At 57.4% G+C, this 21242-nt stretch overlaps 4 protein-coding genes across 6 annotated transcripts; 3 read left to right on the forward strand and 1 right to left on the reverse strand.

Annotated features, from left to right (window-relative positions):
* Positions 1-1870: 1870 nt before the first annotated feature.
* On the forward strand, positions 1871-3649 carry TTC36 (tetratricopeptide repeat domain 36). Of its 2 annotated transcripts, none has more exons than XM_054998453.1 (3): positions 1871-2021; positions 2614-2802; positions 3174-3649. In XM_054998453.1, exons 1-3 carry the CDS (start codon positions 1913-1915, stop codon positions 3500-3502), a joined length of 627 nt encoding a protein of 208 aa, XP_054854428.1. In that variant the 5' UTR covers positions 1871-1912; the 3' UTR covers positions 3503-3649. The 2 variants fall into 2 exon arrangements, with proteins under 2 accessions (XP_054854428.1, XP_054854429.1); XM_054998454.1 differs by having other exon boundaries at positions 2617-2802.
* TMEM25 (transmembrane protein 25) lies at positions 3633-8148 on the forward strand. Its single transcript, XM_054997949.1, has 8 exons — positions 3633-4683; positions 4782-5021; positions 5128-5391; positions 6021-6152; positions 6232-6262; positions 6476-6582; positions 6716-6781; positions 7617-8148. The coding sequence occupies exons 1-8, from the start codon at positions 3633-3635 to the stop codon at positions 7688-7690; spliced, it is 1965 nt and encodes a 654-aa protein (XP_054853924.1). The 3' UTR covers positions 7691-8148.
* Positions 8149-8373: 225 nt separating this feature from the next.
* Positions 8374-12116, reverse strand: IFT46 (intraflagellar transport 46). 2 transcript variants are annotated; one of them, XM_054997717.1, is made up of 11 exons: positions 11792-12116; positions 11575-11669; positions 11184-11320; positions 10739-10813; positions 10568-10661; positions 10081-10209; positions 9830-9948; positions 9587-9653; positions 9295-9355; positions 9030-9115; positions 8374-8891 (listed from the first exon to the last, which is right to left on the reverse strand). In XM_054997717.1, exons 1-11 carry the CDS (start codon positions 12051-12053, stop codon positions 8796-8798), a joined length of 1221 nt encoding a protein of 406 aa, XP_054853692.1. In that variant the 5' UTR covers positions 12054-12116; the 3' UTR covers positions 8374-8795. The 2 variants fall into 2 exon arrangements, with proteins under 2 accessions (XP_054853692.1, XP_054853691.1); XM_054997716.1 differs by having other exon boundaries at positions 9830-9951.
* A 99-nt stretch (positions 12117-12215) lies between these two features.
* Positions 12216-19514, forward strand: ARCN1 (archain 1). Its single transcript, XM_054997712.1, has 10 exons — positions 12216-12283; positions 12456-12719; positions 14224-14403; positions 14651-14856; positions 15062-15226; positions 15605-15770; positions 16393-16540; positions 16674-16782; positions 16928-17132; positions 18492-19514. The coding sequence occupies exons 1-10, from the start codon at positions 12281-12283 to the stop codon at positions 18579-18581; spliced, it is 1536 nt and encodes a 511-aa protein (XP_054853687.1). The 5' UTR covers positions 12216-12280; the 3' UTR covers positions 18582-19514.
* The last annotated feature ends 1728 nt before the right edge of the window (positions 19515-21242 follow it).

Raw genomic sequence — 21242 nt, forward strand, 5'->3', positions numbered from 1 at the left:
AGGGGTCACATGCAGCCTGGACTGTGCACTCCACCTCTTTCATGACTTTTGCAACTGATTTGTATCTACTCCCCCCTCCCCTCCCCACCACTATCTCTCTGGCCGGTTTCTTTATACCCACTGCCGGCGCCAGGGTTTCACGCAGCACAAGCTGGGAGCATTGGCCGGCGGATGGCTGGGGTGGTGGGGGGGGGAGGCTGCTCCGTGCTCTGCACATCGCTCCGGCAGCGGCTCGTGGCTGCTGCGCCCGGCTGGGGGCGTGTGGCGGCACGGGGATGGCTGGCTGCAGCCCAGCCACACCAGCTCCGCGGAGCGCACTTCCGCCCCCGACACCCCTCCGGTGCCCTCCGCCTACCTGGCCTCAATGAGTGCGCCGGCCCTGTTTATACTCTCCATGCATCTGACGAAGAGAATGCAGAGATGCCCTTTGGCTGCCCCAACGAGTGTCCACTGTTGGACCATGAATCTGGTCAAGCCCCTCTGAAAGCCCCAGTGCTCGTGGCCATCACTCTATATCTCCTGGCCGTGAACTCCATTTCTACTTGTATCTGAAGAAGGGAGCTTGAATCTTGAAAGCTTGAAAGCCCTGAGAAAGCTTGTTGCTAGTGGACATAAACTTCGCCCATCTTCTACATCCCAACACAGCTACCCACCTGAAACGATCTCCACAATTTAATGACCCATCAACACAATTAAATGCCCCCAGAGCTCTAACGGTATGTGAGATGGAGAAAAAAACCATCTGTATCCACTTTCTCCCCCGCCATGCATAATTTTATGAACCTGTGTCATGTCCCTTCCTCAGTTTTCTTTTAAAATGAAAAGTTCTGAATTGTTCGACCTTTCCTTATAGATGCAGTGTTGAGTAGTAGTTAGAGTGACAGACTATGATCTGAGAAACCCAGGTTTGAATCCTCGATCTGCCATGAATGCTCGCTGGGTGACCTCGGGCCAGTCACATGCACTCAGCCTAACTTGCCACACAGGGTTGGTGTGAGGACAACATGAATGGAGGACAGCAGAAGAATATTAGCTGCTTTGAGTCCCCATTGGGGGAGAAGGAAAGAGAATAAATGAAGTAGATCAATAAAAAGGAAAGTTGTTCCTCCCCGCCCCCAACCCTTTGTTCATCTTGGCTGCCCTTTGACCAGCTCCACAATACGCTTTTTTGGGGATCCAGTGGCCAGACCTGTCCACTGGATCTCCCCACGGTCTGTTGTACAGCCCAAGAGGCTCGTTTTAAGGCCACTGCAGGCCTTAGGCACTTCCTGTGGGAGGCCCAGCCCACATCATAGCAAACAAATTAAAATGCATCCACATTTTCAAAACGGACACCTACAAAAAACTATCTTCAGTCTCCCATAAGGCAGAAATGACCTTCCTTTCCTTGCACTACTTTTGATTGCAAGAAATGACAATTGAAGATGTTGGGATTTTGCTCACAAAAAAGTAGGAAGGAAAACAGACTTTTGAGTTTTCTTACGGTTTTTAATTCTGAGTTTTGTTAAGAATAAATTAAAATTAATTGTGATTTATTTTATTATATGTAACTATATAGAAGAGCTGAGTTGCAGTTGACCTGTTGACCTGTTACATTTTGTAGACATTTAAGTAGAAGTTTATAAATTTCGATTTTGCAGTTTTCTTTTTGCATTTTGGAGCCTGTAATTTTTTTTCCAGGGCTCAGCCACTTTCACGGGCCCTTGAAAAGCTGGCTGGCCCTTGGCCCTCTGCTCACCGGGCCCAGTGGACAAAACAGTCTTTGGTCTCCCCAGCAGAGTGGGGGGGGGAGGCTGTCTCCGCCCCCAGCTGCTACTGGCTGTTTGTAGGCCAGCCCCTTCCCGCCTCCCGGGCCAGCCACTGGGGCTGCTGCACAGGCACAAGCCCCCCAGAGCCTGGTGTGCCGCTCAGCATGGGGACAGCTGGCGACAGGGCCGTATTGCACAGCATCTTCCACCCTCAGAGCCCACTGAGGGAAGCCATTGCGGAGGAGCAGGAGCAGGAGCAGGAGCAAGAGGATGGTGAGTTCGACAGCCACAGTGAAGGCAGGAAGGAGGGCGTGTGGACAACCGTCACTCTCCCTTTGGCATGGGGGGTCCACCCCTCTAGCTGCATCATTTCTGGGCTTGTCTGGGGGTTAGCTTTTCCTAAGGCGGCTGTGGGGCGAAGCAGAGGGCCTGTGGGTTGCAGAGACACTGCCTGGTACGCAGCTTCCCAACCACAGGCTGGGGGAGGGCAGTGGGGCAGAAGGCTGCTTTCCAAGGTCATCTGTGGGAGCTGCTCTCCTGACTCCAGCAAGGGATTGCTGACTTGGGCCTTTCTGCACGGTTCTATTCTGTGTTGGCGCAGCCGAGCTTGAACCTGAATTGAACAACCGCACCAGGGGGTGCAATTTGCACTCTCTGTGTGTGTACTTTGCACCTAGGGGGTGTGCAGCTGCTGCAGAGGGAGACTGCTGTTAACCACTGGAACGCAGGAGCCAGAGGGGACACTGAAGGCAGGGCCTGTGTGGATGGGGCTTCTGGCTGGAGCAGGGCTGGGCTGCCTCCAGGGCTCCTGGGGGCTCCCACTGGCCCTGCATGGTCAGAAACCGCGGTCCTCTTCTTGTGCCAGCAGGAGCATTTGAGCCAGAGCTGCTGGAACAAGCCTTAGCTCTGGAGATCCAGGGGATCACAGCCGCTGAGTCAGGGGACCTGGATAAGGCCCTGGAGAGGTTCGGCCAAGCCGTTCGGCTGCTCCCAGAGCGCGCCTCTGCCTACAACAACCGAGCCCAGGCCCTGCGCCTCAAGGGGGACGTGGCGGGTGAGTAAGCCCCGTGCTGGGGCTGGCCCTCCCTCAAGGGCTGCCTCCTGATGCTTCACTGGACCAGGCCAGGCAAAGCCAAGAGCAGGAAGGGGGGGCCTTTGGGGGGGGGCTCCCCACAGGAGCTGCAGACAAGCTTCTCTTCTCTCCCCACCCCTGCGGCGGCTTGGGCATGAGGAGCCCCTCCCCAGTCTTCAAAGGAGGGCCTCTCCCTGGGAAGCTGAGCCACAGCGGTGGGCTGAGGGTGGCCCCACGCCCTCACCAGCCGCCGTAGCTGCAGAGTCCCTGCCTGGATCCGGGCATTCCTCCTCCCTTCCCCCTCCCCACCTGTGTCGGCGCATCCAGTGCAAGCCTGCTCTCCATTTCCGTAGGAGCCATGGAGGACCTGGCTGTGGCTCTGGAGCTCAGCAAGGGTGCCGGCCGGGTGGCGCGCCAGGCGTTGGTGCAGCGAGGGCTCCTTCAGCGGCTACAGGGGCATGATGAGGCAGCCCGGAAGGACTTTGCAGAAGCTGCCCGGCTGGGGAGTGCCTTTGCCCGCCAGCAGCTGGTGCTGATGAACCCCTATGCGGCCCTCTGCAACCAGATGCTGTCGGAAGTGATGAAGAAGCTGCAGGGGCCAGGAGCCCCAAGCCAGGAGCCCAGCCAGGAGCAACTGCTGCCTGGATCCTGGACTCATCCTGCCGGCCGGCAGGCGCCTTGAGGAGCCCTTGAGCAGCCCTGAATCCTAGGAGGGAGCCTGGACGAGCCCCTGGAGGCTGCGGGTGGGGGGCAGGGGGAGGACTGGCAGGGTTGGGCTTCCCTGGCTTGCAAGGAAAATCCATTAAAATGAAATGATTTTTCCAGCGTATTCACGTCTCCAGTTCAAAAGCTCTTTGGGCAAGAGATGCAGACCAGCCACCCAGCAAGCGGCTGCCTTCCCTGGGCACAACCCTGCTCTCTGGAGGGAGGGCCGGTTGCTCCCCTCTGCCTGGCACCTGCTCTCCGGGCCTCAGGCTCTGTCGCCTCTCCCGCTTCCCAGAACTGCCCGGAACAGAAAGCCGGGGGGGGGGGCGCTTGACGGCCAATGGCAAATCTTTCGAGCGGGGGGGGGGGAATCACGCCGGGGAGGGCAGGGGAGCCGCGACCCAGAGCCGTGCGGGGAACTCTGCCCGAGCCCACCGGCCCCCAGTTCCCCGGGCCGGAGCAAGGGGGGGCAGAGCCCGGGACGCGCCGCCCAGCGCCAGAGCCAAGCCCGACTGCCAGCAGAGGCCCGGCCAGGCCAAGCGCCCCGCCGTCGAGGGGCAGCGGGGAGACTCGGGCCTCGGAGGGAAAGCACCGGCCAGGAGGGCTCCGGAGCCGGCCCTGCTCGCCCGTCCTTTAATGAGACTGGCGGCCGCACGGGACCGGACGGGACGGGGCAGGCCCGTCGGGCTGGTCGCTCTCGGCTTGGCCGCTTCCAGCTCGGCACGGCGCGGAGGGGCCGCACAGCCCGAGTTCGGCTTCCGTGGGCCGGGCCGGGCCAGGGCGCGCGGCGACCCCTTCCGAGAATCGGCTGCCGCGCGCGCGCGCGCGCGCGCTCCACGCCGGGCTTCGGCGCCGCAGTGCTTGCGGCAGCAGCGACGCCGCCGGGGAGACCGGATCCGTCACCGCCGCCCTGGAGCTCGCCAGGCCAAGGCGGCCTCCGCCGGGCCGCCTTCCGGCTTCTGGCCGGCCGTCGACGCCCCACGAAGGGGGCGGGACGGGACGGGGCAAGCTCGGCGGCGCCTCCTGGCTCCGGTTGCCGCCGTGAGGCCCGCGAAGGATGCCGAGGCCCCCACCGCCCTGGCCTGGGCTGCGCGGGGCGGATGGCGCCGCCGCTGCTGCTGCTGCTGCTGCTGCACCTCCAGGTGCTGCTGTGGCCAGGTGAGCGGGCGGGCGGGCGAGAGGGCGGGCGGCGGGACGGAGGGAGGGCCGGCCGCCCCGACGCCGCGCCTCGGCTGTGCTCCGCTCTCTCCCTGCAGGCGCGGCGGAGCCGGGAGGCGGGCGGTTGCTGTGGCCCAGCAGCGCGCCCGGGCCCGAGAGCCGCGCCGTGTCGTGCCTGACCGCCGCGCCCAGCCTGGCCTGGTACCTGGACGGCGAGCGGCAGGAGACCCACGACGGGGACGGCGCCACCGCCTCCCGGGACCGCCGCCTCAACTGCTCGGCCGTCGACCCGACCACCGGCCAAGCCTCCGGCGCCTCGGTCCTGCTCCGCGTGCACTGTGAGTGGGTCCGGCGGCGCGGGGCGGCCCTCCCCCTCCCCCTCCCCCGGGCCGGCCTCGCCCTCGCCCTGCGCGCTGCAACGCCGGCCTGATGTCTCGCTTGCAGTTAAAGCCGAGGCCGTGCAGTTGGAGGCCCGCGCCGAAGACGGGACGGGGCCCGGCCTCGTGCTTGTGCTGCTGGTCTCGGTGCAGGCGCGGCCCCCGGCCGACATCACCTGGGTGGACCAGGACGGGCGCCTGCTGGTCAACGCCTCCCACTTCCTCATCGTGGACGCCCAGACCTACCCCTGGCTCGGCAACGCCTCCGTGGAAGTGCAGCTCCGGAGCCTGGGCCGCAACCTCTCCCGCGGCGCCTCCACGCTGCTGCCCGGTAGGGCTCCGAAGGGCAGGCTGGGCTGGGCTGGGCTGGGCTGCTGAGCCCCGCGCAGGGCTCCCGGCAAGAGGCAGTTCGCCTTCGGGGGCTCGAACGCTCCCCGGAGGATCCCCTCCGGGGGCTCGAACGCTCCCCGGAGCCCCTGCAGATAGGATCCCAAGTCGAAAAACCACGACGTGCTCGCCTGCCGTAGCAGAGCCGCCGGGAGCGTTTGTGCTTGGAGGCGGCGAGCGGCCACCGGTCTCTGCCGCCCTCGAGGTCGATGGGATGCAGCCCCCCCCCCCAATCAGAGCAGGCGCCTTTGCTATTTGTCCTTTTAACGGGAATAACGTCTCCTTGAAAAAACCTCCCCTTCCACAACACTAATAAATAAAAGCACGGGGGGGGGGGCTTTCAGCAAAGAGCAGCACATGGCAGGCTTTTGAGAAGCAGAGGCTTAATGCAGAGAGCTTAATGCCTCCCCCCCCCCCCGGATCGATGTGCAGAGGAACGGTGGGGCATCCCTGCACGGCTCAGCCTGCCAGTCTCTGCTTGACTTAAGATTCTGGGGTAAGGTGGGTGGGCCTGGGCTGCAGCCCCTGCAGATAGGAGGGCCTTGACCTGACTGGAGTCTCTGGCCTCCCTAGGTTTCTTGGGCAGCCGCATTGAGCTTCCTCTCCTGGCCCTGGTTGTAGGTGCTGCTGTGACCCTGGGGATTCTCATAGGCCTTGGCATGCTTCTCAGTTGTCTGGTATACCAGAAAGGAAAGAAGGCAGCAGGTAGGAGGCAGCAAGTCAGCAAAACGGCCAGGGCTGGCTCACCCTCTGGCTGACCCAATTCTCTGCCTTCTCCCTGCAGGACTCGCTGTGCCAGCCCAGTTGCCTCCAAGGTAACCTCCCCAGCCACAGGCACTTCTGACAGCAACAAGGCCCCCTGCCAGCATGAACCCAAGCATGCCCGATTCCCTCCAACTGGGGCTGCATGGCTCAGCCAAACCGCTGCTCCTGCTTTAATGGCGAACCCAGAAAGGTGGCCTCAGGCCTGGCTAGAGAGGGGGAGGAAGGACTGGACCCTGGTCAGTTGTCTTCTGCTCTTGCCATAGTGACTCAAACCACCTGAAGCTCCAAAGGGCCCAGATGCCACGGGCGAACATGTCCCTCCCCTCTAACCTCAAGCTCAACGACCGCCCAGAGGAGCCTCAGGGTACAGGTACGTGCCCACTTTTAGCAGACCTTTTGCAGGGTCAGTCCTGCAGAGCCCCCTTGCTGCGAAAGGGATTCAAGGGGGTCCCATCCAGAAGGGCTAAGAAATCCCCCAGCCCCACCATTTTTTCCTTTTACAGCCATGGCTGAGGAAGAGGAGGAGGCCCTTTCAGAGCCTGAGAATAGCTTGGTCTTGGAAGACAGAGGTAGGAAGGAGAGCTTCCCACAAAGTATGCCAGCATGACAGTCAAAGCAATGCTGCCTCCTCCCTGTAGCCAGCCTGGTAAATGCAGAGAGGTTGGGTTTGGTGGGAGTTCTCGTTGTGGAATGTTTCCCCGTATTAAAAACCATTTCCCTTGCTGTGCCGGTTCGCAGCTTGCATGGAGACTTTTTGTTTCATGCAAAGCAACATTCAGAGCTGGAATTCCACAGTCTGAAGCATCACAGCACATTATTCTACGTGTGTGAAACAGGTCTTAGCATGTGGTAGCTATGAAAAAGGCAAATATTACACAGGGAACAGTAGGAAAGAGATGAGGAAGAAAACCACCAGCATCACCTTCAGTGTGCTCTGGTAAACAAATCAAAGGGAAAAGAGCACTTTTGGTATTTTTCTGGAAACTTATCCGGAAACTTTTCCCTGAGGAAGGCAGGGTGGAAGTTTCTAAAAATGAAAAGAAAAAGATGGCTGAGAACAGCAGTCATAAATGGTGTGGAGAAAGTGGATCGAGAATTGTCCGTATCCCACACGAAGGAAACTGACAGGCAGCACTTTAGGGCACATGGAGTTCATGGCTGAGATGTGCTTCAGGCCAGGAACGCAAATGGGTGAGACCTGCCTGTGGCAAGGACCCCAAAGAGGCCAAAGCAAGATTCCCACTTCAGACCCCAGAGTGCCTTGAGCTGCTTCCTACTCCAAAGGACTTTTCACAAAAGAGGCAGGGCTGGCTTCAAGCCAGGGCTCAACCTGAAGGGAGAAACGGCAGAACGTACAGTTTTGTGTGTAGCAGAAGCTGTGGGCAATTTTTTCTGCATTTGCAGGTCTCAGCCAGTTCCCCATGGTTGGGTACATCTACAGAGCCTCAAGCGTCAGCAGCGAGGAGATCTGGCTGTGAGGCAAGGGCCAGCAGCGCCCCAGCCACGCAAAGGACCTGCACTTGCTCTCCGAGGAAGTCTCCTCTGTGCCTGGCGTCAAAGAGGAAAAGAAGAAACGCCAGCTCCAAGGCTGGTCACCCAGAGATACCCCTCAGAGCAATAAGCTTGCCCCCACCCACCAGCTGCAGTGCACTTCCGAGGCCAAAGAACTGGCAGCTCTCTTGTTCTTTACCTTGGGCCTACTAGCACCCTCTCCCCCCCCCCGCCCCCCGCCTTCAGCATGGTAGCTGCCTTTCTGTTTCTTTGGCTCATGGACCGCAGTTTCTCGAAGTCCTGCTCTGCCTAGACTCAAGCAGCATGTATTTGTGGCTGGAAAGGAGGCAAGCCCCAACACTTAGGACCTAGGCTGTTACTTCAGTAAAGGCATGAAATAAGGCTTTGTAGCTTCTGCAGTATACAAATAAAATACGTAATCCAAGTATAATCTCTTTCCTTATCCCCCAAAGGATTATGCTCACGTGTTCCCCCTCCCCCAGCTAAGACTACACGCTGGTTTGTACTCTCCTCGGACACAAAGGAGGCTAAGCCAGAGGCAGAAGGGGCTGCTTTTGCCTTCATTCATTCAGATTCTGGGCTAGAGAGAGCAGCCCATTGTAGTAAAGAGCTGGACCAGAACCTGAAATGCCACCACGTGCTCACAGGATTTCTGGGTTGTATTGATTTTATAAGATCACAATATTGTAGCTGAACAAAACCAAGCCAGGCCCACATTCCCTCCACTTGCAAATCAGAGCACAGAACCCTGTGCCAGAGGCAGAGAGAGAGATTGTTGGTGGGCTAGGTTTTCCTTGCTGGCAGGTGAACAAGGCCCAAGAATTTAACTAGGGCTTCAACTAGTGCCCACAGGCACTGTCCAGAACAAATCAGAGTAAGATCCAAACTTAAGCTGACAGCCAAGAGCCTGGGATGGTGGGCTGCTGAACTAGGGGTGACTTGGGGGCCTTTTGAGACTGTTACAGCTGTAACTGCTGTGGGGGGGCGGGTCCCTCACTCTTGCTGTCCAGAGAATGCCTTTGAGCTCCCAGTGCTTGTGGTGAGACTGGGCGGGCAGTTCCCTTGCATGGCTCAGGGGAAGCTCAGAAGATCCGTCTCTCCAGCTTGCGAGGCAGGGTTGGAGGGAGGGCTTGTGGCCTTCTTGTCCTTTGCCAGGGCATTGAAATGCTGTGGAAGAAAAAAGTTCCATCACAAAGGCCCATCAGGGAACACGCCTAGCGAATGAAGATAGGCGCATCCCCTTAAGCAGAAATCTGCCCCCGCCCCTTTCAGACAACTGGTTGGAAGCTGGTGCAATCTTCGTACCACGGAGTTTTTGAATTCCGAGTAGAGCGAGAACAGTGTGTGCAGAGACTGGATGCGACTCCTGTAGACAGGAATGTCCAGAGTAGCTGGGGAAAAGAAAAGCGCCCCCACCCAAGAAATTACCTGGTCTGACTCAAAGAAAGCAAGGCCGTACCTGGTTACGGGTTGCTTCAGGCAGATCCCATCCCAGGAAGTCAGACACAGATAGGAACACCCCCTGCTGCTCCCGAGCAGCTGGGCTCAAAGAGGACCAGAACGGACTCACCACATATCATGTCTGCATATTCAGCAAGGCTACAGCTGATGTCTGCTGTGGGGAGGCTCACCTAGACAGCACAAAAGGAAGGAGCAGCTGGCTGCTGGTGTCTTACAACAATGTCTTCCTCCAAAGGAGGCCCTATGGAAACCCAACACCTTTCCCTGGCTCCTCCCACTGACAGAATCTCCCCCCCCCCCTCCCCGCCCTTCCTCAAGGCTCCCAGATAACATCTGTGCAGGGAAGGGCTCAATCTCTAAAGGAGCTCCAGGGACATTTCTTTTGCAGCAGGCCTCCTTACCTTGCCTAGCAGTTCTTCAAAGTCAGGGGGCCACTCTTGCATCAGTGTGTCTATTTCAGGCATGGGCCTACAAGCGACCGAAAGAAAAGGGTAGTCCCTGACAGCCCAGCGACCAAGCATTCCAGCGCAGGAACAGCCCGGAAAAGGCCCTTGCGCCCACTAAGCAGCACTGAGGGAAGCAGGGCCTCCATGCTGAGCCAGACCCACCCCCTTCCTCCAGCGAGGATTGTGGGGGGAGCCCACCTAGCATAGTGCACAGAGGCAGGAGGTTTGCAGCGATGGAGCTCGCTGATGCTCTCAACCCAGTTGTCGATGGCTTTGGGATTCTTCTCGGCATTCTCTACGCTCTTCACTTTTATCTGCTGCTAGAACACAAACCAGATTTCCCTGTGCTGAATTCACACACACACACCTCCCCCATCTCTTGCTCCTTGGTGCAAAGAGTCACGCAGCCACACTCACAGAGCTGCCAGCCCCCCCCCCCCCCCACTTACAGCCACACTGTGCTGCTTGGAGTTTTCTGTGAGCCAGAGAGAGAGCACCGTAGGGTCTGACTGCTTAATCGATGGTTCATCTAGCATCAACAGGCCCAGATTATCTGGCTTCCCATCTGGGCGGGGCACCTGCAACAAACAACCCACCCGCCAAGACAGCAGGGCTTCAAACTCGTCTGCTCCTGGAACAGAACTCTGCTTAAGGGAGTCTTCCCAAGGAGGAGCCATTCACCTCTGAGAATTCTTGCGCAAACAGCGGCCCTGACTCTGAAGCAGGCCAGGGAACGGGGTCCTTGTGAAAGGATTCTGCAGAACAACCAAACTGTCCACTGTGAGGCAGGGAAAAGCTCCTTGGACAGCACCAGGAAAAATTCGGAGTGCCGCCCCTTAGTGCCACTCCACAGACAGGCAACGGCTTCCTCCGTCAGGGGTGACAGCTGGAGGATCTCTCCCATAACCCTCTGGGGACCCAGAGCCTACATCGTACCTTTAAAAAGGCATCAATGTCTCCTACTGCAGGAATAAATTCTGGAATGAAAGGCCTTAGCTTGTTATCCAGGTCAATCAGTTGTGGGGAATACCTGCAAAGCAGACGCTGTGAGCTGGTTCCTGCAAAGAGACCCGTCTGCCCATGTGAGGGCCAAGCCCCCTCACTCACCTCCGGACATACTGGAAAAGGTCTTTGATCTCTGGAGCTACAGGCAGGCATTCATACTCCACTGGGTTGTATCCCCTGAAGAAAGAACTGTGAAACAGGGCAAGAGGCAGGGGACTGTAGGAGGTAAGGGAAAGTGGGCTGTTCCCACTCCAGTTCGGGGCTAGCCAGAAAGGCTGCCTCCCCCAACTGGGAGGAGCATTTCCAGGCTCTAACTGTTCCAGGGTAGCCCAACAGGAAACCTTCAAGGGAGACCCTGGGCGCGGGGGGGGGGGGGGAGAGGACTGACTTCCCAGGGGCTGCTTAGGGAGGTGGAGGCAGGGCTGGGGCAGGCTCTGGGTTGCCCTCCTGCCCCTGTGGAGGCCTCGCCCAGCACAGCGCAGGGGTGGAAGCCTGACTGAGGGCGCCCAACCATCCTGGCTGCCTGGGCAGGGGCTGAGGCACCCACCCCTCCAGGGGGATGCCGTGGTCCTCGTCGTCGTCGTCGTCCTCCGAGTCCGTCTCTGAGGAGTCCTCGTCTTCATCACCCACCTCGCTCTGGCTGAAGCGCTGCTGGGAGGCCATCTGGGCCGCTGCCGCCTTCTCCTGTGGAGGCAAGAGACCGTTTGGGGCCGTGGTTAAGAGCCGCAGGACTCTCGTCTGCAGAGCCGGGTCTGAGTCCCCGCGGGAGCGGGGGCCAGTCACGGCTCCGAGGAGCTCTCTGGGCTCCGAGCGGCTGTCGGGGGGGGGGTGTGTGGAAACGGCGCGCTGCTCCGGAGCGCTCGGTCGTCCAGAAGGGCGGGATACCAAGCGCAGGCGGCGGCGGCGGCGGCGGCGACTGCTCCCGCGCGGCCTCCCACCTTCAGGCGCTCCTCGCTGTCTTCCTCCTCCTCCTCCTCCTCGCTGTCGTCCTCGGCCACGGCGGCCTTGCGCTGAGCTCCGGGCGGGCGGCGGCCTGCGGGGCGGGGAGCAGGGCGGGCGGTGAGCGGCGCGGGGCGGGCCGGGCGAGGCGGGGTCCGGGCCGGGGTCCCGCCCGCCCGCTCGCCCCTCGGCCTTCGGCGCTCGGCCCGGGCGCACCTGGCTGGGTGGGGCTGGGCGCGTAGAGGCTGGCCACGTCCTCGGGCTCGGTGACGTCCAGGCTCTCGTCGTAGGGCTGGTTCTCCACCAGCCGCGTCTGCAGGGACAGCGCCGAGGGCGAGGGGTCTAGCGGCGGCGGGCGAGGCGGGCGCGGGCCCCGCGCGGCCCCGGCCCCGGCCCCGGCCCCGGCCCCGGCCCCGGCCCCGGCCCCGGCCCTCCCCTGCTGCAGGCCGGCCTCGGGCGAGGGCGCCGCTCCGGCCATGGGCGCAGCAGACGCGGCCGCGCCGTCGCCGGGGAGACGGACGCGCCCAACTCTCGCGAGAGCGCCGCCGCCGCCGCCGCCGCCTCCCGGGCCGCAGGTCGCGCCACGTCACGTCGCGCCGCGTGCGCCGTGACGTCGCTTCCGCCTGGCAGACGTGGCCGGGCCGCCATCTTGTGGGCAGCCTCGGAGGCCGGCGGGCGGGAGAGCTGGGAGCTGCAGCCGCCGCCATGGTAAGCGGGTGCGAGCGCGGCCCTTCCCCTCCCTCCCTCCCCCGTTCTCGCTGCTCCCGGGCGCGGCCTGCGCTGAGGGGGCTTCGGGGGCTTCGGGGGCGGCGGCAGTCCCGGGCCGCGGGCGGGCGGGCGGGCGGCCCCAGTCCCGGCCCTGACCGCCTCGTCGCCGCAGGTGCTGCTGGCGGCCGCCGTGTGCACGAAGGCGGGCAAGGCCCTGGTCTCGCGGCAGTTCGTGGAGATGACGCGCACCCGCATCGAGGGGCTGCTGGCCGCCTTCCCCAAGCTGATGAACACGGGCAAGCAGCACACCTTCGTGGAGACGGAGAGCGTGCGCTACGTGTACCAGCCGCTGGAGAAGCTCTACATGGTGCTCATCACCACCAAGAACAGCAACATCCTGGAGGACCTGGAGACGCTGCGCCTCTTCTCCCGCGTGGTGAGCCTCGGGGGCCCCGCCTGAGCCGGGGAGCCGCAGCCCTTCCTCTCCGGGGGGGGGGGGCGCCGGTGGCAACGCTCCCTCTTCCACTTCATGCTGTTTACAGTTCCCGTTTCTCGCTGAGACTTGAGGCAGGTCGATAGCGGGACGTTAAATACTCGCAGTGGGGTTTACATAATAGTAGTTCCAAAAACAAGTATGAATTGGAATTAAGGTATGAAATACTGCAGAGAACAAAGCGTGAGTAATTTGACATGCTGTATTAAATGATCTGGAAATTCATAGTAGGAACATAGCTACACCCACAGGCGGTACGGGGCAGTATAGTCTGCGATCGCTATCCCCTTCCCGAGACATCCCTCTCAGCACAAGCATGTTGTCTGCCTTGCTTTCTTGCCTCAAAGTGGCTAATATGGACACGAAACCGTTCATTTAACAAGGTTTCAAAACTTCACTGATTGAAAACATTATTTTTAAAGCACAAATTACAGAATTAAAATGGTAAAGAATTAAAGAATCTCTTTAAAAAATCCTTTCAGAATTAAAAAAAGAACCCAGCCAAATCTGCCAAAGCAGATACGCTGTCTTCCAAACGTTCACTTGAATAAAACTGCTCTATATGCTTTCCCGGTTGTATTGAGCAATGGTACGGCTTGCACCTGCTATTGTAGACCTTTTCAGAGGACTTGTCCCACCGTGGAAAGAGCTGGTTAATGGCTTGTTGCCCTACGGACAGTCTTAAGGCAGGGCCCCTTAAGAAAAAGATTGCTTCAAGAACATAGCTGATACGCAGGAGTATACTGAGAGATTGGGTTTAATAAGTATACAGGCCATAGACTTTAAAGGGCTTCAAAGGTCATAACCAGCACCTTGTACTGGGCTCAGAAATATGTAATCCGTTTGTTTGATGCAGCACTTAAGTTTACATACATTATTTATAGTTTGCTTTGGTCGCTGAAATTAAAGACGGATTACACAGTTGAAATTGATACAATCAGTGACTGGACATTTAATAAACAATATAGTAGGTTACACGTTTTGAGCAAAAAGCCCCAGACAGTAGTCTTGTTGCGGCAAGACTACTGTTCTTTTATTGAGATTTTTATATCTTGTTTTCTTCACAATGAACATAGTAGTTTTGAGCATAATTTTTATCCTCACAATGACCACGTGAATTAGTTGGAGAGAGTAATTGGCTATTCGGCAGAGGGGGGATTTGAACCTGGGTTAACCCAGATCATACCTAGACACGCTGGGCTGGCTCCAGTCATCTCCTCCAGTTATCTACTAATGGAAGCTTCCAGTATGTTTTTAAAGCCAGCCCCACATAGCGCTCATTACAGTAGTCTATGCTTCTGCAACATGGGTTTACTTGGCAAACGTTATATCTTCTGAGCTAACATCACAGCCGTCATGGAGAAAAGCAGAGCATAAAACATATAAGGTAAATAAATGTTGGCTCTTTCCTCATTCGTCAAAAACTTTTATTCCTGATTTCATCCAGATCCCTGAATACTGCAGAGCACTAGAAGAAAATGAAATTGCTGATCACTGCTTTGATCTGATCTTTGCCTTTGATGAGATCGTTGCCCTTGGGTACCGGGAGAATGTCAACCTGGCCCAGATCCGCACCTTCACAGAGATGGACTCGCATGAGGAAAAAGTCTTCAGAGCTGTCCGTGAGGTGAATCCAAGAGCTTGCCAAGTTTGCCTTGTTTCACTTGCAGCTTGGTCTCCACTTGCAGTGCTTCGAATGCCCTGCTTGCTCATTCTCCAGGGCAGCTGGTTGGCCACTGTATGAAACTAGATGCTGGGCTGTATAGATTACTGGTCTGGTCCAGCAGGATTTGTGTTTGTATGCTATCAGGGTCTTTCATTTGTTGAACTGCTTTTATTTTTAAGAACAGATAGCATCCCTCTCTTTTCCTTAGACACAAGAGCGTGAGGCCAAGGCCGAAATGCGTCGCAAAGCAAAGGAGCTGCAACAGGCGCGTAGGGAAGCTGAGCGACGGGGCACAAAAGCACCAGGGTTTGGTGGCTTTGGAAGTTCAGCTGTGACAGGAGGCACAACAGCTACCCTGATTACAGACACCATTATTGAGACAGAGAAACCAAAAGTGACTCCTGCACCAGCCAGGTCTGAATGCAGCTTTGTTATTGTGGGGGGGGGAGGGCAGTGAGGGAAGTTTGTATTAGTTGATCTTGCCCTGGGACTCTGCTGTTGCACCTGGTGCTGCAGCCCCTGAGGGGCTCCAGTGAGTCTGCTCAAGCAGCCTGCTCAGATGAGCTGTGCTGTTGGCTGGGATGTTTGTTAGGCTGAGCGCATCATGTTTGTTTGTTAGGCCGTCTGGATCAAACAAGGCACTCAAGCTGGGTGCCAAAGGAAAGGAAGTAGATAACTTTGTGGACAAGTTAAAATCCGAAGGAGAAAACATCATAACCTCTTCAGCAGGCAAGCGGTCGTCTGAAGCAGCCACAGTTTTTGCTCCCCCTGTCAATATGGAGAGGTAAGTGGAAGACAGTCACGCCTCTGCTGTGTATTCTGGGTGGCTTTATGGTTTTCGGCCATCATGCTACTCAGTCCTTCCATGTTTGTGTGATGCAAGGCATTTTATGTGTTTTCTTTCTTAAGCACATGTCTTTGGGCAGGTACTCTCTGATGTTTCCCTGAGTTTGTGAAGAACAATATTTAAGGATGTTGGTCCTGCGTTGAGCATGAGATGGGGTGTGTTGGGGGAAGGTGAATAAAGTGTGGGGAGGTTTGTTGACACCCCAGAGGAGGAGGAGGCGGCGGCTACTGGGGAGGCGACTGGTGCTGTCCTGGCTGGTGCTGCTTCCATAGAAAACGGTAGAGCTGCAGAGCCCGGGCATTGTCTCCTCTCCAGTGTGCACATGAAAATTGAGGAGAAGATTGCGCTGACCTGTGGCCGTGACGGGGGGTTGCAGAACATGGAGCTGCATGGCATGATCATGCTGCGGATCCAGGATGAAAAGTTTGCCCGGATTCGGATCCATGTTGAGAATGAGGACAAGAAGGGTGTGCAGCTACAGGTATGGATGGTGTGGTGGTTGCTGGTGTGGTGGAAGCTGTATGTGCTGGGAATGAGAGCTGTGGTGGCTTTCCCGTGCATGCAGCAGCCTGCAACGAGTTCAGCTGAGCCCTGGACGTCTTCTGGGATCTGGCTGTTCTTCACCAGGCTGCCAGACGTCGGGCAAGAGCTAGGCCTGTGGTCTTTGGCCTCTGTAGGCTTTGCCATTACTTTCTCTTGCAGCGCTTGACACCAGGGAGCCCCTTCCTCGGTCTGCAGGGGGAAGGGGAAGAACATGCTTGTCTTCAGCCTTACAGTGGGGGTATCTGAAGACGTGAGCTGTGACTCATGAAAACTCATCCCCTGCCACAATTTCTTTTAGTCTTATAGGTGGTTCTGGCATCTTGCTCTTTTCTGCTGCTACAGACAGTCTAACACGGTTGCCCATCGTGATCTACCCACCCCGGCTGGGCCGTTGGGTGTCTGTGATGTATAGGAGGCCGGGTTTCACCTGGAGCTGGCTTGCTGGCCCCAGCTTGCAGTCCATAGGCAGGAGCGCTGATTAGAGGAAAGCAGTTGGCCAGTCCAGAAATAATCTTTCTTCTTGGGCTTCTAGGATTTACAGATTCCTTTCTTTTCATCAGACTCATCCCAATGTTGACAAGAAGCTTTTTACAACAGAATCCTTGATTGGCTTGAAGAACCCTGAAAAGTCTTTCCCCATAAATAGCGATGTGGGGGTGTTGAAATGGCGGCTGCAGACCACAGAAGAGTCTCTTATTCCACTGACAAGTGAGTGTAGCTGGGGTTGCCCAGGGAGTCTCGTGAAACAGATGGGGATGGGGGGAACTGGGCACAATGTCCCCTTTGGAATTTGTCACAGGCAACGTGGCCAGTGTTGTGAGAGGGTGCCTCTTTGCCTTAGTTAACTGCTGGCCATCTGAAAGCGGTAGCGGCTGTGATGTCAACATTGAGTATGAGCTGCAGGAGGACAGCCTGGAGCTGCATGATGTGGTGATCACCATTCCCTTGCCGTGAGTCACATCAACCTCTTGTGCTCCTGCCAGGGTCCCAGTACAGCCCCCCCCCTTCCAACAGAGCTCTGGCTCAGGCCAGGTGCTGGTTCTGAAGCACGGGGTGGGGATGTGGCCTGAGAGTGAGCTGTTGCTGCTTGTGCAGGTCTGGCGTGGGCACGCCAGTGATTGGCGAGATCGATGGTGAGTATCGTCATGACAACCGAAGGAACATCCTTGAGTGGTGCCTGCCTGTGATTGATGCCAAAAACAAGAGTGGCAGCCTGGAGTTCAGCATTGCAGGGCAGCCCAATGACTTCTTCCCTGTGCACGTCTCCTTCGTTTCCAAGAAGAACTACTGCAACATCCAGGTGAGAAAGGAAAGCTGCCCCTGCAACGTCTCTTGATCACCTGGCCCATTGCCCATAGGCAGCGGGGGCTTCTACTGTGGATCAGTGCCACCCTGCTTTGGAACTGGAGGGGTTTTTTTTAGGATGCAAGGAGCAGTCTTCACAGAACCACAGAGTCGGAAGGGGCCATGCAGACCTCCTAGTCCAACCCCCCCTGCCCGATGCAGGATGAGCCTAAAGCATCCCTGACCAATATTCATCCAGCCTCTTCTTGAAAACTGCCAGTGAAGGGGAGCTCACCACCTCCCTAGGCAACTGATGCCACCTCTGAACTACTCTGACCGTGAAAAAGTTTTTCCTAATATCCAGCCGGTACCTTTCTGCATGTTTGCAGAAACCAGTTTGGTTTCGGAGGAGTGGGGAATCAAACCCGGTTCTCCAGATTAGAGTCCCACGCTCTTAACCACTACACCACTACACCAAACTGGTTTCTGCAAACATGCAGAAAGGTACCGGCTGGATATTAGGAAAAACTTTTTCACGGTCAGAGTAGTTCAGAGGTGGCATCAGCTGCCTAGGGAGGTGGTGAGCTCCCCTTCACTGGCAGTTTTCATGGTGTAGTGGTTAAGAGCGTGGGACTCTAATCTGGAGAACCGGGTTTGATTCCCCACTCCTCCCCTTGAAGCCAGCTGGGTGACCTTGGGCTAGTCACAGTTCTCTGGAGCTCTCTCAGCCCCACCCACCTTACAGGGTGTTTGTTGTTGTGGGGATGATAATGACATACTTTGTAAACCACTCTGAGCGGGTGTTAAGTCATCCTGAAGGGTGGTATATAAATCTAATGTTATTGTTACTATTATTATGTCATTTCAGCCCATTGCTTCGAGTCCTGTCCTCTGCTGCCCACTGGAACAGCTCCTTGCCCTCCTCCAAATGACAGCCTTTCAGATACTTAAAGAGAGTAATCATGCCCCCCCTCAATCTCAGTCTTGTTAGGAGTCAGACCATTCCTAGCTCAGGAGTGTTTATGGCAGGGTCTTGAGTATATTTCTTAGCCCTGTGCCTGGAGATGCTTTTAACTGAAAATGTCAGAGATTGAACAGGGACTTTGTGCTTGCAATGCCAGTGCTGAGCAGCTGGCCACACCTGGGCCTCCTTCAGATTGTCTGCACACACGTCAGGGTACAGAAGCTGTATTCAGCCTCTTCTCCTCATAGCGTTTCTTTGGATCGGCTCCAGCACTTGCTGGATTCTTGTCTGCTTCGGGGAATCCAGCCTGGGGTCGTCTTGCTCGGCCGCGGTCTGCCTGGCTAAGCTGTTCTGCAGCGCTCCAGGGCAGGGTGCTTCATCGCAGTTCACCTTACGACCTTCTCTTTGCAGGTTGCCAGAGTGACCCAGGTAGACGGGAACAGCCCTGTGCGGTTCTCCACAGAGACCACCTTCCTCGTGGACAAGTATGAGATCCTGTAGCCGTCGCCGCAAGGAAGCGGCATGGAAGACTTTGAGGCTGTGGCTTCTAGAAAGGGGCCGCCGCTCTTCTGTGCCAGGGGACTCCGGCATGTTAGTTTGCCCAACTCCACTTTCTAAGTCACAGCCAGGCAGGGAGAGGCTGCTGGCTTCTGTGGCACAGCCAGGGAAGCCTCCTTTGGCCTCTGTCTTGGCACACTCCTCCCTTCCCCTTGCCATCTCTGTTACTGCTGGCCACTTACTGTGTTCAGGGGGGCAGGCGGGAGAGGAAGCGGCTTTTCCACCCTCTCCGTAAAATCTCCCTGGACCTATAGCAAGCTCTGACATGGCAGTGAAGCAGAGCCCCCCTCCCCACACCCACACACAGCCGCCGCCGCTGCTGCTTCCCCTTCCTTTCCTCATGCAGTTGAGCCCATGGTTCAGGGTGGGGAGGACTCTGGCTTGAAGACTCTTCCATGGCTCTGATGAATCTGCCTCCTGTTCAGAGGAATAACGTGTGACCGGAACTGCCTTTCTGGGAGCCCTTCAGAAACCCCATTGTGGGGGAGGGAGGAGCAGCAGCCACTGAGGGTGTCTGTTCTCACGGCTTTTGTAGAGCCCCTGCTTGCATGCTGAGGAAGTCACCAGCCTCTCCCAGTTGCCATGTTGCTGATGAGACCCTTTTCAGGATGTCCCGCGTGAAGATGGGGAGCCTGTACTGTAGGTGGTAGCTGTGAATCTTCTGGATCCAACTGTGGTCCCGCATTGTCAGTCTGATTTTTAAAAGGGAGTGAGTTCCACCAATGAGGTTTTGGGTTTGTCCTTAAATAACTGGGGAGGGGGTGATATTTAAAGGTTTTGTAACCCTGTAAAATAATGGAGTTAGGAAATAACACATTCCAATGTACACAATGAATCCCTCCCCCTTGATCAAATAAAAGAATATTCTAAAAGGTGGTGTCTGAGGGTGGGATTATGATACAAATGCTGCAGAAGAGCCTGTTGGCCCGTCGGAGAGCGTGGTTTACGGCTGCCTGTCAAGCGAACGTGGGCCCTGGAGACTGCCTTGGGCACTGTGTGGGCTGCGCCCATGCCAACGGGCATCTCCATCCAGTAATGCCTTTTTCCTTTGGGCATAACTGACTCCTGAACATTTGGGGCTTTTTCAAGCTGTTCCCCCCCCCCCCCAAAAAAGATCATCGTGGAAATGGTGGGGGGGGGAGTGTTGTTACTTTTGGCCCTTCTCCCCAAATCACTAGACCTTAGGGGCACCCAATGAAGTTAATGGGCAGTTCATTCAGGAAAGATGAAAAATAATTTGGTTAGGTAGTCATTACCTTGCAAACCTGGATTTTTTAAGAGACTCATACTGGTGGCTGTGGATTATGGTGAATGTCATGGAGGGTGGGAAGAAAGTGAGGAGAATTCGGGGTGTTCTGGTGTATGTCTGTTGAATTCCTGCCTCCTCTTCCCCCTTGGCACTGAGTCCCCTATAGAAAAGCAGAGGCCTCTCTTGAGCTGCAAGCAAAGACCTGGTGCTGCTCCCCGTGCCGCCGCCGCCTCTTCTAATGTCACGTTCTTTGCAGTGCACAGTGGACTACCCCAGGACTCCTGCCCCTGTAGGTCCTTAGGATTGCAGTAGCCCATGCTGGTGAGGCCTGCTGAGCGCTCCCTGCACTGGAGGCAAAGACGGGGGCTTGCTGTTGCCTTGCATTGCAAGAAGGGGCTCTGCCAAGTGAGAGGGTGGCCTGGTGTGCTTTTGAGAGAGGCTTGTTGGGCTGCTGACCCAACTGGAGCGAATTGTTTGGGCAAGCAGGCCTTGACGGCATTTGCCCCAAAAGGTGGGGTGGGGGAGGCAGGCAAGAGTAATCCATTAAATGCTTCTGTTCACAAGATGTAGATAAGCTGTAACTACCTTTGCTTTTCACTTCATTTACACTTTTTCTCCCCAAGGGGAGCCCCAAACAGATTACATTGTTCTCCCTGTTGAGCCTCCCAACAGCCCTGTGAGGTAGGTTAGGCTGTGTGTGTGAGAATGACTGGACTGAGGTCACCCAGGGAGCTCCCATGGCAGAGAGTATTGGAGCCCAACTCTCCTGGATCGTGGCCCAGCACTCCACCCACTACACCACGCCGCTTGTCAAAGAGGTTTGTTTCTAGACGCTCACGGGTTTGAAGGGGCTGTGTGGTGTCTGGTGTGGGCATCCATGGGAGGAAAGGTTCTGGCGGACCCACAAGCGCCTGTGTGCTCCCTACTCGGGCTTTAGCTTCGGGGAGGTGACAGCGGGGTCCACCTTGGCAAGCTGTCCTGAGCGATGGGAGCTTCCGCCGGGCCCGGCTCTGCCCTGTGGGGCGGGGGTCCTTGGCTGCGCCGCTCGCAGCCTGCCGCTCGGCCGTGGCCACGGAGCAGCGCAGCCGCGCTCGGGAGGCGGGCTGGTGGGGCCGGGAGCGCGCGTTTCCCGTGGCTCGGGGGGGCCGGCCGGGGCGCGCAGCCAGGGACATTCCGAGGGGCCTGGCTGGGCCCGGCGGCTGGGCCCGGCGGGGAGGGGGGGGCTCTTTCCGGAAGGGTCTTTCCCGGGGCGCCCCCCTCCCCTGCCGCTCCGCCGGAGGAGATCGGGGCGCCCGCGCGGCGGCAACTCCTCCTCCGCGACTCCGCTGCTTCTGGCCGCTCCAGCGCTGCGGGCC

The sequence above is a fragment of the Eublepharis macularius genome, chromosome 14 (genome assembly GCF_028583425.1).
Source record: "Eublepharis macularius isolate TG4126 chromosome 14, MPM_Emac_v1.0, whole genome shotgun sequence".
Classification (NCBI taxonomy): domain Eukaryota; kingdom Metazoa; phylum Chordata; class Lepidosauria; order Squamata; family Eublepharidae; genus Eublepharis; species Eublepharis macularius.